Raw genomic sequence first — 17,607 nt, forward strand, 5'->3', positions numbered from 1 at the left:
CCTGTTGCGTCTATTACTATGGGGATGGTTTCTGTGTGTGTATTCCAGAGTCGTGTTAGTTCTACTTTTAAGGGGTGATATTTACTAAGTTTTTCCAGTTCTTTTGGTCCTATATTGTAGTCAGATGGTACAGTTATATCTATTAAGTAGGTTTTATTTTCTGTCTTGTCTATGTATATTATGTCTGGTCTATTGTGCTTTATTGTAACGTCCGGCTGCACTGGTATCTACCACATTAGCTTCGCGGAGCTGTTTTCTTTTATCTGAGGTTGAGTCAAATTCACCTTCCACCATAGCGAGTCTAATTCAAAATTGTGTTTTCTTCCTATTGCCCACCAAATATACTTTACTATGTTGTTATGTCTGTTCACATAGTAAGTGCCGGCCAGTTTTTCACATCCCGAGATTATATGCTCTATGGACTCGTCTTTTGCTAGGCATAGGCGACACTTACCATCGACAGATTTCTTTAGAATATCTCTTTCTATTTGTCTCGTAATTACTGCCTGATCTTGTATAGCAAATACCGAAGATTCTAAAGTGGGGGACACGATTTGTTTCTTAAGCCAGCGGAACGAATACTCTCGATCTATATTACCCTTCTCTATAACGGACCTACGGAATTGTCCATGTAGCGGTTTCTCTTTCCATTTACTGATGCCCGTCTTTATTACTGCTTTCTTAATTTCAGTATCGGTGTAGTTTCTGTTTTCTGTTAATTCTATTCTTACTGCATTATTTTTACCATCTTTGTGTATTGAATGTTTATCTCTATGTTTATCGTGTTTAACTATTGCTTTTATGATTTGGTCCTGTTCATTGTTTAAATATTGCCTAAATTTAATAATCTGAGTTTTGTGTAACATTTCTATATTTATAAGTCCTCTGCCTCCTTCTTCTATGGGTAAATAGAGTCTTTCGATATCCGCTTTTTGTTGTTGGGCTTTATTCAAAGTGAATATCTTCCTTGTCTTTATATCTATTTTGTTTAAGTCACTATTTTTGTAGTTTATTATTCCAAACGTGTATAAAAGAACTGGTGTGGCATAAGTGTTGATGGCCGTTATGAGGTTTCTCGCGCTAAGTTGTGTGTTAGTGATGCATTTTACTCTTTTGAAGTACTCTCTTTTCACCTGATCCTGAATTCTTTTATGATCTATTTTGCCTGCTTCATCTATACCTAAGTATTTATAATTTTCGTCTTCCTTCAAATGTTCGAAGTTTAAGCCACTCAACAGTATGTGACCTTCGCTCTGGTGCTCAGCTCTCCTTCCAGATGTTAAATGAAGCACATTGCGTTTATTTAAGCAAAATTTTTATTATTATATTAATTAATTAATTATTATATTATATATATATTTTTTTTTATTTTGCTTAGCTTAAGCTGAAACTGTAAGTAGACCTTAGATCAAAATCGTAGGACTTTCTTTAGTGTCATTGGTGGTAGAAGCGTAATGGCTGACTTAATCGTGGGTCATTGTAGTTGCTCATGCAGTTGTAATATCACGGGCACAGTCAAACTGCAAAGGTAGTTGATACGATGTGATTTCTATCATTATTTCTGTTGTAATACTAGGTGTTACCTTTTCCTACAAAATTGCCATATAATATGCACAAAGTTAGTCATATTGCGGAAGCAGGGCTCTACTCCAGGAACTTCGGCAAACATTTTTGCCGCCTTCCATATAGATCTGGAATTAACTCTGCTACTCAGCGATTGCCAAGCGCTATATCAAGTCTTTCAAGACAGTACCCAACGTTAGGCTGCGGCAAGCCCAAGAAAAAAATCTACCCAAAACCAGTTCAGTGATATACACACCTATGTGTTTGGTGCAAGTTTTTTAACGTTCTCGATAGCGTAAAAGGTAGCCCAATTTTGTATGCAGTTGGAACAGCGCCCCTAGCGGCAAACGTAGGCAAACGATTCCATTCCATACAAATATGAGCTAACTTTTACGCTATCGAGAACGTTAAAAAACTCGCACTAAGCACACTGAACTCATCCCTCTTGTTGATTTAACATCGAAAAACGAAATAGGAGGCAGCGACTCGGCTGGCTTGGCTTTATTATTGAAAATGTATAAGTAACTACGAATAATAAAACTAATCAGTAAGCAATAACGCACGAGAAAGCTCATATTATTATGTACACATCAATCTGTCTATTTCTTAGGCGAAGCGATGTTGCGCTGTGATTTAAATAAATGAGACAGCCGTTATACAACGCAATTGAGACTTCAACCTCATGTTTCAAAATGGATAACGGCATACACGTTATGAAGTTTATGGGCTCTGGTAAACACTAACACCGGATGGATCGTGATCTCACTGGTCCCACAATGCAATAAAAAATTATATTAAACTAGCTTTTGCTCGCGACTTCGTTCGCGTGGAATAGTTACTTTGGAACAACGCTAAACTTTACCGACGACTTCATTTACGTAGAAGGTGAAAATATTTTTGAATATGAATGTTAAGGAGCTATTTAAGTTACCAAAATCACGATTTTTAAACGAGTTTAAAGGAGAAGGTTATTAATTCGGCCACATTTATTTTATTTACGTAATAAATAGGTAACGTATTTATTTGCATAAGGGTTAATATCATTTTTATAAAAAACACCTTCACAAATAATGCTTTATTTTAGAACAAATTTGGTCAGCATGAGAAAAGTTATAGTGAACCAACCTTAAAGTATAGACATATGCTATCGCGGACTTTTTTTAGAACTTTTAAAGGGGAATAATTCTGTCATACATTTTAACGAAACTTTAACCGTTTCCACAGCACACGTAGCGAAAGCTCTGAAAAGGAAAAAAAAACACGTGTGGCACTCGGGGACTGCCGCGGTAAAGCCCTTGCATAGCATTTTTTATCCACTTATGCACTTATAATTAGACAATAATCATTTAATATTAAAACTAATAAAATAAGACCACGCTATATTTATAAACATTAACAAAAGCAAAACATTAACTGTCCCTTCACACTCATAAGCTAGAATCGCGCGAGAGAGAGTGATGGGCAGACTTTTCATGATGTGCATGCAGTGCGACGTCACGCCGCGCGCTTATTCACAAACACTACACAAGCATAACGTGTGAATGTGTTGAACGCGAGCTACATTGTAGGGAATGGGGGTGATAGGTTTCGTTTTCGTTACGGAATTTCTTGATTCGGTTGCCGCGCTCAAAGCCCGCGATAAAAGCTATGCAATAGCTTAAAAACTGGTTTTGAAATATTCTTTATTAGTGTTCCTCTCGTATTGGTCTTAGCGTGATTTTATATAGCCTCAATAAATAGGCTATCTAACTCTGAAAGAATTTTTTAAATCGGACCAGTAAGTAGGTCCTGAGATTAGCGCGTTCAACCAAACAAACAAACAAACTCTTCAGCTTTATAATGTTAGACATTACAGTAAATTAATAAAACGAAATACATTGTAATTTTTTTATTTTTCATTACCCCTTATAAATAAACAACAACTTAAATGCAGAAAATGGAAACAGTCAACATAATAAAAAAAACGCTGCGGCTAATCTCCAAAGGATTTATGCATAAACTTCTTGGAATATTCATAGACAACGAATAAGGCAGCCGTGGCCGGAATGGTACGGACTAGCGTCGGTTTTAGTCCATTATACAATGCTAGAACACCTAAAAACATAAACCTCGTCACAATATACAAAGTGGAACTAAATTAATGCTTAACCTAGTTTCATACAAGTTTATCTAATCTTTACTATGTATATTATACAGTAATAAGAAATAAATACACTGCTAAAGGTTTCGGTTTTTTTATTACGTAGTTTTTATTAGAACGACTTTATTATTGCCGACTTCTGAAAAACACCATCGGCTAAGATTAAGGTGGGTCTGGGACTGGAAAATTATTTTTTACTACAGACCCACCCCGTTCTCCGGCGGGTAGTTCTGCTCTAAGTAACGTTGTAACCAGAGACAAGTTTAAGAATATCGTGTTTCTTATATTGAAAATTAATCCCTATTTGATCCCTTTTGGTGTTAAAATTTTTAACAAACAATACAAAAGTTATCAACTAAAATTTTGCGGCGTTGATAAATTTTTGGATCAGGACAAGTAATTATATACATATTATAATGATGTATGTATTCCTAATCCCACAGGCTCTGCACAAGGATTTGGAATGTATGTATATTAAGGTTTTTTTGCACTCGAACATAGTCAAAACAAACACATTTTTTTCCATTTGACCGCATGTGGCAATTTGATACAAAATCGCTTAATTTCTGTACATAATAAGAGCCAAACCGTGATAAACCGTTTGTCGATATCTTTAATTTCAAGAACTTTTTTTTTTCGCTCTACAATATTTATTAAACAATAATGATGGAATATTGCACCTGATCCTTCCCTTTAATTACCAATTGTAGTTTCAATGTATACAGTGAAACTTTATTGGACAGTTACCATAGGGTGCTTCTAAATTACTTTTTTCTATCCATCATTGGTGGAATGGGTCATTGGCCATTTGTGAGCCATTGCGTCTACCGTCGAAAGCAATAAAAAAAGAGAACAAACAAACTTATTTTTACGATAAAGAAATTGCAACGTGTAATAAAAATGAAACCCGAAGAAAATGTGCATTATTACTGGTGGTAGGTCTTGTGAGCCAGCATTAGTAGATAACACGACCCTAACTATTTCTGCCGCGAGGTAGTGATACGTTCCGATTTGAAGGGTAGTAAGCGTTGAACTTTAAACTACGAACATCTTCAAATTGAGAATAAGACGTAAATAACATTAAGATAAATACAAGTTATTATCTATAATAATAATACATAAATAATATTCTAATAAATAATAATATTCTGTATTTTACGTACCCTCTTTTTTAACGATCTCATATCCAACCGTTAGGAACTTTTGACTTTTATTAGATATTTGTACTCTAGATTTAATGACATCTGTTGGAAATATAACCGTCCACAATACAAGACCACCAACTGCTCCCGCGGCCATTGTCCTCAAAAACCCTATATCGTCTTTTGATTGTCCAGGTTTAGCCAACAATTCTCTCGTTCCTAAAATGGTATTATCAAGAGTTTTGATTTTAAAATGTGTAAAGCATCCGTGGTCTAAAAAGTAAGTCATTGTATGTACGGGTATTAAATTATACCACTATTCCTGGTTCCTAATACTGAACGGTCTCAACTGAGGAATATAACTTACCGCTTTGCTTAGCGTTTGTGGACTGCGAAAAAACCTCGGGTTCGATAAGAATCTCGGCTGCGTTGCAAATTCTCCGACGAACCCAAGTAGTCCAGCTAGGTAGACCCAACATCGAGAAAGAGTTCATACGTCGCATCCAACTCGGATGGGCAAAGTGTCGGGCCAAATGCCATAGTCTCAAGACTTGAGTGACCAGTGTGTATTGCCAATGATGATATACCGCAGTGAGACGGGATCACTTTAAAAGGGGTTTCACCAGAAAGTTTAGAATGATCCAAAGGGCATAAGAGGGCTATGCTCAGAGATTCCCTGCGATATCGAATCAAGAATGAGAACATTCGCAGGGGAACTATAATATTAATAATTGCAAGGTTGAAGCGGGCACGGTCAACTGTTCATAAAACAGATTGCTGCTGGAGCCAAGTTCTTGACTGATCACCGCCGGAAGACGTAGCATGGGTAAGGTTTTTTCTGGCCTGGGGCCGAACCTCCTATAAGGTCCCCGCGCCTAGGGGGCGCGCGGGGTATGTGAGACTTAACGATCTGCAGATGTTGGGAGCAGATCTCGGGCCCAAGGAGTTTTAGGGCCCTACTGCACTAAACGACTGCCCTGCACTCTTACACCCGACGTCCGATCTCCGTTCGGGGTCAGAACCCGGTCAGAGTAGGGAGTTCCCGCGGTCAGCACTACCACCAGACTCGCGGCTCCCCTCCTAGGCCATAGTCAATGACCAACGATGACGATCTCCGCGGTACGGCTGCCCTACCATGCCGCTAGGGCGATACCGCTCGTGTTCCGGAATACCCCGCTGGGTCAGAACCAGCCCGCCTGGTCGGAAAGCGATACACCGCCGACCGGGATCCACAGTATGTTCGGCGACGACAGCGACGACGACAACGCGGACCGCATCGCAGGCCGCAGCCACCGACACGTCGTCCCATCCTCCTTGGTGCCAGCACGCTAGAGTGACGGTAGTGTGTGGAGCAGTCTCAACCCCCTCAGGTCGCCCTGTGACCATCACCGGGAGGTGACTTCTTCCTCACATTGGGTAGGCCTTCCCACAAGCTGGAGAGATGACGAAAGTTCACCAGGAGAAGGATCACCAATATACTATTTAAACCTAATCCTAGTAAGAGATGAGAAATAGTCTGCATCTATTGTGTTTAATACTCATATTAAACCAAATTACCTTCATATCCACCAAAGAAAAAGAAATATCCAGGCATTTCCCTCATAATTGTTGGAACAAGGCCTCTAAAAAGACCCTGTATGCCATATTGCTTGAATATTTGCTGTGTTAATTGTAATGGCGTCACTTTAACCTATGACAAGAGGGCAAATAAGTTAATAATAACAAGAATATGTGCAAAAGATAACAAACCAACGCCATAGATAAAGCTACAATTAATAAATACTGATAAGCAATGTTAAGTCGACATTTATAAGCCAATTATAAATAACTAAGGTTCACAATAATGATGTAGATGGTAAATTTTACGCAAATCCCATGTTTGAAATAAGGTGTGAAGCAATACATAAATGAAAATACCCATAATGATCATCATACAGCAGTTTGTGAACCCTGAATGTTGACTTCACGCATGGCTTGTAGTTGACACTTTATTAGTTCCGTTGGACATAGTGTGAACGAGGAGAAGAATGCAGCCAAGAAACCTGCTGATGCATTACCCACCGCTGAGAGCTGCTCTACACTCTAAAACATGCTACATTTTAAATAATACAATAGAGTTCGTTGATTAGAATTCTTATCTAAAATATTTGATATCCTATTGTAATTTATTTCTATGTTTATTATACATATATGCTATTATGATAGGTTTGATTTTATATGAGATCAATATACAAAACAGATCGATTATTATTTCTTCAAATAAGTCAGATTTACTGATATGATAACAAAAATATTCACCAATATTCTGGTGCATTCAGAATTTTTAAAGATCAGTATCACTCACTTCTACTCCTGTAATTCGACAGACAAACTTTTGGCAATATCCATAGGCTGCAAAAAGCACAGAGTTTTCTGCTACATTTGCCATAATAGCTGGTGTGGTGCCAGCATATAAACCTCTTATTACACCATCATTTCTTAATGTTTGTTTTAAACAGTCATACATTCCTTTATATAAATGTGGAAAGGTTTGCATTTTCACTTTAACTGTGTCCAATGGTTGACCAACATAAACAACTGCCACACCACCTTAAATATCACAAACATAATTTTAAAACATTATAGAATTGTAAATGTTTACATTAGATTTTAATTTTCTAAATGAACATACCTAAAGACCCTGCTGTAAAATCAATGATTCCACTCCTTAAATTATTTGAAGAATCTGTAGAATCTGCCATTTCAGTATCTGCAAAAATTTCTAAAATAATAATTTACAATATTAAATAAATAACTATAAGAAATTTACACTACCACTGTAGGTGTGAGTGTATTGAGTGTACATGGGGGTGCAGTGTAGATTTCAAGGGGTAAGTTGGTGTGGCCTAAAGGATAGGAAGTTTCAGTTGGAAGGGTGGGGCAGCCATTGTAATTTAAAATGAAGACTTAGAACTCATGTCTCAAGGTGGGTGACGGCATTTACTTTGTTGATGTATATGGACTCCGGAGACCATTTACCACCAGGTGAGCCGTGAGCCCCTCCCCACATATAACCAATAAATAAAAAAGTTGAATGACCTAATATTTAAAACTATTAATGAACTAAAATAATTAAACTATTAAGCATACAGTATTATATGAATACGTTTGTCATAATACTATTAATATTTACATAGGGTAATTCTTCAAAATCTCAAAAACCTAGTGTAAAATTATCACTAGTTTTCTATTTCTATACACTAGTTGATTTTAAAAGTTTTACAGACGAAATTATGTCATTAGATTAGAATCTATAAAATATTATTTGATATATCAAATATTATTTATAATTTTTAAGGAGTAAAACATACCAAATGAAGTTGTACCTTTTGGTATTTCACTATACAATAAAATAAAAAAAAAATGTTAAATAACTTAGTTAAGTCTGTAAATGAAATAACCTATGAAGTACATATGTATGATAAACATTATACGATAAACACTCAAATTGAATTGATTCAACGTTTTCCGACTTTATCATACGATAGTTTCATAATGCAGTATGGCAATCTTCTCAACAGGGTTGCCAGTCCCAGCATAGAACAAAACTGTAGATTTGCTTCAAAGAAACTAGAAAACTGTAAAATATCAAATTAAAAAAAGCATATCTACAACTTAGTCTTTATATTATATTTTGTATAATTTAATGATAGCAATAAATAGAATACATTGTAGGGAGGTCATTAAGAACAAGAAAAATCTTGAATTGTCAAAGTTTTAATCTAATTAAATATCAAAATCAAAAGTCTCAAAGTTGCAATTATTCCAGTGCCTGCATGTTTGATAGTATTACTAGCTACTATTTCATTTTCAATTTGTAAGTCTTCTTAATTTTCCGTTTCATCTTTATTTTTGTTGAAATCGTACATATTTTTATTGATTTTTTTTGAATTCGTATTTTATCACCTTGAACTCGGAACATTTTTTTATTTCTGACCTTTAATTACGGACTAATAAAATAGATGATGATAAAATAGCATCTTACATAAAAAACTGTAGATTTCCAGGTCTAAACTGAAAAGTAAGAGAATTTCCGAAAAGCTGATGATCTACAGATAAAACTGCAGGGCTGGCAACAGTGCTTCTCAGGAACTGAATGTCTTAGTTTTTTTGGAACATTCTTGCCAAAGAGTATTGTTAGTCTACAGCATTTTCACATTTACGAGACGGTATAAGCTATGTATAGGGGCAACTATAATTTTATATAATTTTTATATTTGCATGTATCACACAGAATCAGCCGCTATAAGAAAAAAAAGTATCAAAACGTTTTACTCCAATTTCCCCAATATTTCTAGCGTCTATTTCTTTTTTCCCTTTTTGCCATCAGATCGATTTAAAAACCGATGAGATTTGTTTCACTCAATGTTCAATTTCAATAACAAGATTAATATAATAATAGGCTTCTTTTTTTTTTCCTACCTAAGCTGATAGCCTTAGGGGCTATTTCAGCGTAACCCTAACGTTTGTAGGTGAGCTCACGGGGCTCAAACCTGATGACGTTGCTAACACGAACCCTAGCAAGAGCTGTGCTTCGCAGAATCTACCACCGGATCGGAAACGCGACCCACTGAGAAGAACCGGCGAGAAACTTAGTGGGCAATAGGCGTTAAATAAATAAGTTAACATTCTATATATCGGAGGGACGCCTCAAGGGAATTCTGGAGTGCTTTGAACTCACTGCAAGGACAGAAAGTGATAAGTCTGAAAAGTGATGGTTACTGGCAAAGTGAACGGGAAAAAGTCGCTGGGCCTAACCAGTCATAGCCCTAAGAATGGGGTCTATTAAGGATAGTGGTGTCTAATAGAGACAGCGATACTCAATACAAAATATATTTTCTTCCAAGAAGTGAAGTCGTCGTGGCCTAAAAGATAAGACACCCGGTGCATTCGTATTAAGCGATGCAATGGTGTTCGAATCCCGCAGGCAGATACCAATTTTTCTAATGAAATATGTACATAACAATTGGTCACGATAAAATTCTACAGGGAAGTAATAGCATCGTGTATTAAAAATCAAACCCGCAAAATTATGATTTCCCTAATTATGGTGGTACGACGTCTTGTGAGTTCGCACGGGTAGGTATCACCCACCCTGCCTATTTCTGCCCTGAAGCAGTAATTCGTTTTGGTTTGAAGGATAGAGCAGCCATTGTACTGTAAATATTGAGACCTTAGAAGTCATGTTTCGAGGTAGATAGCGGCTTTTACAGAAAAGATGCCCATGAGCTCCGGTAACCACTTAATACCACACGGGCCGTGAGCTCGTCTGCGCATCTAAGTAATAAAAAAAGTTAGATGTGAACTAAGCGGAGGACTTTTTTAATGCTTTGATCGAGACAAGAAATAAAGAGTTCATGCAATCTTTGCCCTTGAATATAAACTATGTTAAAGTAATAGTTAATTAAAGAAATGTAGATAGGAAAAGATTTTTGAATTGAGCGGGTACATTATGAATAGTTTGCGTGACTTGTTATTCATATTATAAACAGTGTTTGTCGTATTTCATTAAAATAATAATCTATAAAATATACATTTTAGGTATTACAAAACATTCATTTAACAATATCTAAATATATAATGTGATCGAATTTACAACTAATAATAACAAATATTCAAGAATAAAAAAAAACTTACCAATGGCAAACTCTGAAAACTTTAAATGACTCCCGTATGAATGGGGGAGACTCATAAACATGGTTATTGGTTGTTTTTCAGCTTGCTTAGGAATAAAATTAAGATTAGAACGCTTACAAATGTTTTGTTTTCAGAAAATTATTTATAAAGATACTAGATATATTTGTCAATAGTAAATAAATATGTTTAATTCATGTAAATAACCTAACTGTTAGCGTCTGCGAGTGATTCTAGACTAGTGAAGTTGTTATTGGAAATAAATATGAATTTTACGTAAATTCTATGATTTGTGTAAGTGTATAACAGGATGCGTTAAATCTACTGTTTGTGGAATATTTTTTCTTTTACATTAAACCAAAAGCAGATACAATAAACATTGGTTAAATTTTGACGTGTCGTTTTTGAGGATTTCGTGTTCGTCCGCCATGTTTGTCCTTATAATTGTTTTAGAAATTAATGTTTTGTAAAAATTATAACTGTTTCATAACGAAGTGAAAAAGTGACTTTTTATAGGTAAAGTCCAGATAAAGATAACATTTTTTAGTAGCGACCACTCGTTTGTATACTATAAAAATAAATAGTTTCACGATTGACCAGTGACCACAAAATATGTTGCGTCCTTTGTTCAGGTATCCAGAATGGTTGTTGGATCAGCGTCTTACCCTGGAAGGCAAGTGCTCCACAAGATGCAGCCGATGGGTATGACTCCTCGCGAGCTGTCCGAATACGATGATCTAGCAACGGCTCTAATCGTGGACCCATATCTAGGCATCACGACACACAAGATGAATATCCGCTATAGACCTTTAAAAACAAACAAGGAAGAATTAAAAAACATTATAAAAGAGTTTATTCATACACAGGATTATAATAAAGCTTATTCAAAACTAGCCAATGGTGAATGGATACCTCGACATTTTAGTAAAAATAAACATCAGCAGACCAAGTTTCGAGACCATGTAGGTACCAATTGATTTAAAAAAAAGTATAAAATTTGAAAAGTGTAATAGTCACATATAATTAATGACAATTGTTAAATGCTTTGGGCCTTTTTCTTTCAGATTTATCGTTATTTACGAATTTTTGACAAGAAAGCGGGATTTGTTATAGAACCATGCTATAGATATTCATTAGAAGGCAGAGTAGGAGCAAAAATTTCATCAACAAAAAAGTTTTTCAAACATGAAAGAATAGATTTCTTAGTTGGGTGCATAGCAGAAATGACTGAAGAAGAAGAAAAACAATTATTACATCCTGGAAAAAATGACTTCTCAGTTATGTATAGCTGTAGAAAAAATTGTGCTCAGTTATGGCTTGGACCTGCTGCTTATATTAATCATGATTGTAGACCAACATGTACATTTGAAGCTACAGATCGTGGAAAGGCATTTGTTCGAGTGCTGAGAGATATAGAGCCTGGTGAAGAAATTACTTGTTACTATGGTGAAGATTTTTTTGGAAATAGCAATTGTTACTGTGAATGTGAAACTTGTGAAAGAAGGGGAAAAGGGGCATTTTCAGTTGAAAGTTCACATAATGATGAACAATCCACAAGATATAGATTTCGAGAAACAGATAACAGAATAAACAGAACAAAAGCAAAGCAGGTTCAAAAATCATCAAATGTAAAAAATTCTGATAAGACTCGAATATCCAGTAGGCAAAATTCTAGTATAGTATCTCCTCTTAGTATGAAAGAAATGAAACAAAAAGGCTTAACAAAGTATGATGCAGAATTATTGATAGCTCAGGGTTGCATAGCTGATGTTTTAGATGGCACTACTGATAAAGAAGACAAAGGGAGCAGAGAATCCTCCACATCTAGTAGGGGTGAAAGGTTACGAAAAAGGACAGATAGTAACAAAACTATTAATGGTGTACATGGCACAGGAAAACGCAGAGCACCTCCTTCTCGTTGTTGTAGCACTGCCAGTTCCCGAAGCAGTAGAGATTCTCATTCAGGAATTGTGCTAAGAAGTCATAAACGCCTTCTTGATACGTGCATTCAACCCAGTTTCCCTAAGATAAAAAATGGATCAAAAGTAGGTTCAGACATAAAATATGAAAGAAATGTGAATACACCAAAAGAAGAGGCTGATTTACCTAGCACTTTAGAAATTTCCAATTTTGACATTAAACCCGACCTACCTATTGTAAATGATAATGAACACAGTTCAGATTTGAATTCTTTTGTGTATACTGATACCCATTTAGGTGGTAAGAATTGTGATAAAAAAGAATCTCTAACTGAAACAGACCTGCCTATAGCTACAGCGACAGAGGATAAAATAGAAATTATAGAAAGTAAATCAAAGGTTCAAAAAGAACCTGATGAAATTGATTGTACGGTGAGAAATGAAAATTCGTCTTTAAAGAGTGGAATTGATTTTAGGGAAAATGTAAATCCAAGTGAGCCTAACAATAGTAAAAACAATAAGGTTCAAAAAATAGAAATAAGCAATAGAAGTGATGAGTCAAAAAGAGAAGTTGATTCTGGACCTCCTTGGTTAGTGGATAATTCTAATAAAAGCAGTGATTGCCCTTGTACTCCACCAAGGCGTGGATTGAAGTTGACATTACGTGTAAAACGAAGTCCTGTTGTTGAAGAGGTAATGGATTGTGGAGCACCTGCTGAAGCACCAGAGTATGAAGTTTTACGATTAGAAGGTGTCGATCCCGAAACTGCTAGACGCTTGAAGAAACGACGTCGATCCAAGGAACGACATCGAAAACATAGTCCTGTCCGTCCTCTGCCTCCAATGAAACGCCTAAGATTAATTTTTGGCAACGAAAGTCGCACTATCGATTTGCCTACAGCTTTATCAGCAGACTGACAGCCGCAACTACCTTATTGTTGTTTCCACCGTTATTTTCAATAATTAGTATAATTATCACTGACTAGAATTATTTTACCTAGTATTTATTTTGTGATGTAAAATTTGGAAATTTGAGTATTGTGTGATAGGTTTTGGATTTTATTTGATGATTCCAATATTTATTAAATCCAATAGTGAAATAATGTCATTATTATTTAATTAGCACAATTATTTTTCCCGTTTTCATTAAAGAACAAAAATTACAATTAAATCGTAGTAATAAATGAATTATAGTGTATTAATAGTATCATGTAAATAATTGTAAAAAAAGTGTTCTTTGTAATGGTAATTTTAATTAACTTAATTATGATAACTCACAGGATCTTAATTAGTTAGCATATTGTACTTATTGAGAAATTATTAATCAATTGTTATCCACATTGCAAAAGATAAAAGACAAAAGTTGATTACTTAATATGTAAAAACTTGTCTGTGGAAAGCAAAACTAGTACTGACATATTTGAACTAGGTATCATGGATTAATTTTGTAATGAGCATTGTTGTTGAGTGCTGACTTCAAGTAAAGTTGTTGTTTATTCCTTTATTTATCAATTACAATTATTTAGTGTTACAAACTATTGAATAAATTGTTTCGTAACAGTTGAATCTAATCCCAAAATAATGATCCAAATACATGCCAGCGTCCAGGACTAGAATGAATCAAGAGAAGCCAAAGTGTAATGTGAACTGAACCTTGAAATTTGCTTGCAAATTTGTGGTATTGATTGTTGGTTGTTTGTAAATTTCTTGTTTATCTCCAAAATTGAGTAAGCATTTTGTACTTTGACTAATACTTCTCTTGATTCTAAGCATTTTTTAAAATATCTGCCAGTGACTTATATGAAAAATAATATTTGTTTCTTTACTATTCATTATTCATATGAAGTATTTTGTGAAATATTTACAAATGAAATGGGGTTTGGATACCAATATTACAACAGACTGTTAAATGTGGTTCACAATATTTTAGAACATTGAAACTTTCATTTGGTATATCATAATGAGCCTAGTTTTATGTTACTAAGGTACAGTATAGTAATAATATTTTGCTAGTTATGGCTACTAGCTTTTGTGATATTCCCTGGGAATGGGTATAAAAATCAGAAAAGTTCCACAATGTTAACAAATTAGTGACTGTAAAATAATAATTAAATAAATATCACAATAAAATGCCTCTGAAAATTCTTTTTATACTTTATTGAGTAATTTATGTAATTTTTATTTACCTTGTAATTTATAACGTGCTTGCAAGAATATCTTGGAGTGACTTGCTTCCATTAAGTAAAATTTTTATTTATAATCATAGGAGTTTACTATTTTTATGCCAGATTATTATGAACAACAGATTTTCAACGAATTTTCAATTAAAATTCACATACAGAATTTTGTAAGAGTTATTTTATTATTACAAACTTAATAGATATTGACATGTTAATTCCCTATGTTCAGAAGATGTCAAACTCCTGTGCAGGATGCAGCTCTTCTAAATGACATTTAATGACCATACCTGTAAAAATATAAATATATTATTAATAGAATATATCTTGTCTATATTAAATGTGAACAAGTTTTGATACCTTATCATTGATTTATTTACCACTCAACCAATTTCAATATTAAAGTATTATACGGAATATATGGTAATATATCTTTATAAAATGTACTTGCTTTTGGAACTCCCATTCTCTATTGTCTAGTGGACAAACTTGTCGAGTCTTCAACCAACGGGAAATACAGTGGAAATGGAATGCATGCTGTAACAAAAACAAGCAATTAAATAAATTAGTTTTGAGTCAATAATGATTGTGTTTTCCAAAATTGGTACTCATACATTACAAACACCCCAAGCAACTGTGCATTCTTCACTAGTGGCTGAGGCTTGATTTGCTTGGCATTCGATACACAGATCCATTATGTGATTTCGGCAAATAGCACAGTTGTCGACAACAATATCTGGAAAGCAAAATCATGTTCAGAACGATGTAGAGGTTACGAAACTTTATTATCAAGAAACCTACCCCAAGCCCAGAGTGCTACTGCATTCCACTGTAACAAAATTGTTTACATTAAAACTAGAAACAACAAAGAAATTTTCAATATTAAGAGCTCAACAATGAGTTTGCAAAATGGCACCTCACCTTTTTTACTTCGAATCTTTTTTTATCTCCTTTGCCACTACTAGACGAAGCCATTTCAACTTCTTCTTCATCAACATCCATCACAGAAGCCATTTTCAAATTAAACTACCCCGTTTTATTAAAAAATAACCAAGAGTTGTTAGGTTGTGTATTATGTTTTTGACAGCTGAATCGAAATTTTAAAAACTTCATGTTGATTTGTTTTTTGACGTTTTTGACATTATTAGTGTTACAAGTACCGAAAATCGGCTTTTTATTTTGAAGATTATGGCCTGGTATCTAGACCTTTAGGCCAAAAATCGGCTTGTCAGATTAACAATGTTGCCAAGTTGTTAAATAAACTTTCCCGAAAAATCGTTTGTAATTAGAGGAATTAACATATTTCACTAACACCCGACTTTTCTATATAGTGCATCCAGATATGAATGTGTTCACCTCATTGTGTTTCAAAGTGTTATTTATTATACTGTATTTTTAAATCTTATCTATCTAAATCTTATTAATTATACGGTATTTTAATAAAATAAAAAATATTACAAAAACTATTTAAAAAAAACACTACATAAAACGATTATTGTCGCCGATGGCGGTGTCTACGACACAAGCTGTTAGGTCTCCAGAGTGAGAAACTTCCTCACAATATGCGCCGTATCAAGAATGACTGATTTTTGTACCAGACCCCAACCCAGCTGGATAACGAAAATGTTCACTATCAAACTTTGTACTGAAACTACTGGAACAATGATGGTTGAATCAACATGCCACATGGTGATAGTCTCGTGAATGAGGCCTAAATATTTTATTAATTTGTCCTTTCCTGTCTTTACTAGGTTCTCGTCATGAGGATGGTGATATCAACCAAAATTGCTCGATGTGCAGACCAATAACAATAACATGCTTATTGGCAACAATAGACCTATCCATGATAATAGATCGATTCCAGTAGAGCGTTACATGACCATTTTTAAGAATTTGCTGCTGAGGTTGGTATTAGTAATAAGGTACAGCAGAATCAACTAAGCTATATTTCAGAGCAAGCTGTTGATGGATAATCCCAGTCACTTGATTATGTCTATATCTTATTGATAGTGCTCTCACCACGATTGTTTATTTTAGTGAATTTCGCCTTTTTGTAAAGCGCCATGATCACGGTATATAAACCATTAATCACAGTAATTTTTTAATTTTTTTATTTCTCTCAATAAAAGTTGCAATGGTTTTGATGCATGTCTCCAAGCGCCGTGCTAATTTTTTAATGCCTTTCTTGAAGAAACCACGTGCATTGGAGCTAACAAACTCTTCAAAGACATTTTGTACTGCCTCTCGGGTATTGTATTTTTTCCTTGCAAAAAGAATTGTGCAACTTTGGAAAAAGTAGAAAGCTGTTGGCGCAGGTTCTGGTGAGTGGTGGATAACGTAAAACATCTAACCCTAGCGCCTGTAGTGTAGAGTCTGTAGGTTGTGCCATATGGGATCGAGCGTTGCCGTGTCGGAGCAGCGGGTACGAGTGATTAACCAAGGCTAGCCGGAGATTCGGAAATCTCCTCCATCATTGTTTCCAGTTCTTCACAGTTCACATAGTGAGTGGTAAAAAGCTGTTGAACATGACTTTTTTGAGTTACGTTTTAGTTTGGGTTATATCCTAAGTGCCAAACCAAGGTCTTACCAATATGATGATTGTTTACGGTTATTAAAGTGAATCCATTTTTTGTAGCATGTGACAGTGCGGCTTAAAATCCCTTTGTTTCTGTGTCTGGTAACCAACGCAAGGAATATTTTAAAGCCTTAATCGTTCTGGCGATCGTTGAGTTCGTGCGGCACGCACTTATCTAGTTTTTTTTTTTACCTTGACAATTTAACGTTGAAAGCTGCTGCTGACTCAGCAATAGATTGAGTAATCGTCAGCTTCCACACCGCCTTTAATTCGTCGCTGTTGACTTTAGTTTTCGACTTTAACTTTATTTTTCTGATTAAAATTACCGTTTCGGATGCCATTAAACCAATAAAGAATCGTGCGTTTGTTTGTAGTGTTCATGCAGATGCTAATAAAGTCTTCCAGGCTGAGCCCTGTC

General features: G+C 35.0%; 3 protein-coding genes across 11 annotated transcripts; 1 reads left to right on the plus strand and 2 right to left on the minus strand.

The window, feature by feature from the left end:
* Positions 1–3,436: 3,436 nt before the first annotated feature.
* On the minus strand, positions 3,437–8,434 carry LOC101735882 (mitochondrial ornithine transporter 1). Of its 9 annotated transcripts, none has more exons than XM_004927850.5 (7): positions 8,211–8,434; positions 7,517–7,594; positions 7,190–7,434; positions 6,781–6,927; positions 6,403–6,535; positions 4,867–5,064; positions 3,437–3,657 (listed from the first exon to the last, which is right to left on the minus strand). In XM_004927850.5, exons 2-7 carry the CDS (start codon positions 7,584–7,586, stop codon positions 3,536–3,538), a joined length of 915 nt encoding a protein of 304 aa, XP_004927907.2. In that variant the 5' UTR covers positions 7,587–7,594; positions 8,211–8,434; the 3' UTR covers positions 3,437–3,535. The 9 variants fall into 9 exon arrangements, with proteins under 9 accessions (XP_004927907.2, XP_012547292.2, XP_012547290.2 ...); XM_012691838.4 differs by having other exon boundaries at positions 7,517–7,606; positions 8,211–8,423; XM_012691836.4 differs by having other exon boundaries at positions 8,196–8,423.
* Positions 8,435–10,347: 1,913 nt separating this feature from the next.
* On the plus strand, positions 10,348–13,540 carry LOC101735557 (histone-lysine N-methyltransferase KMT5B). The gene is made up of 3 exons (XM_004927847.5): positions 10,348–10,812; positions 11,151–11,480; positions 11,583–13,540. The coding sequence occupies exons 1-3, from the start codon at positions 10,804–10,806 to the stop codon at positions 13,353–13,355; spliced, it is 2,112 nt and encodes a 703-aa protein (XP_004927904.1). The 5' UTR covers positions 10,348–10,803; the 3' UTR covers positions 13,356–13,540.
* Positions 13,541–14,557: 1,017 nt separating this feature from the next.
* LOC692971 (ring box protein) lies at positions 14,558–15,687 on the minus strand (the record flags this gene model as incomplete). The annotated part of the gene is given in 5 exon segments (NM_001046810.1): positions 14,558–14,904; positions 15,066–15,151; positions 15,229–15,350; positions 15,416–15,443; positions 15,536–15,687. Coding segments are annotated over 5 exon segments (342 nt in total). The 3' UTR covers positions 14,558–14,891.
* Positions 15,688–17,607: the final 1,920 nt, after the last annotated feature.

Source organism: Bombyx mori, chromosome 13 (assembly GCF_030269925.1).
Source record: "Bombyx mori chromosome 13, ASM3026992v2".
NCBI classification, from domain to species: domain Eukaryota; kingdom Metazoa; phylum Arthropoda; class Insecta; order Lepidoptera; family Bombycidae; genus Bombyx; species Bombyx mori.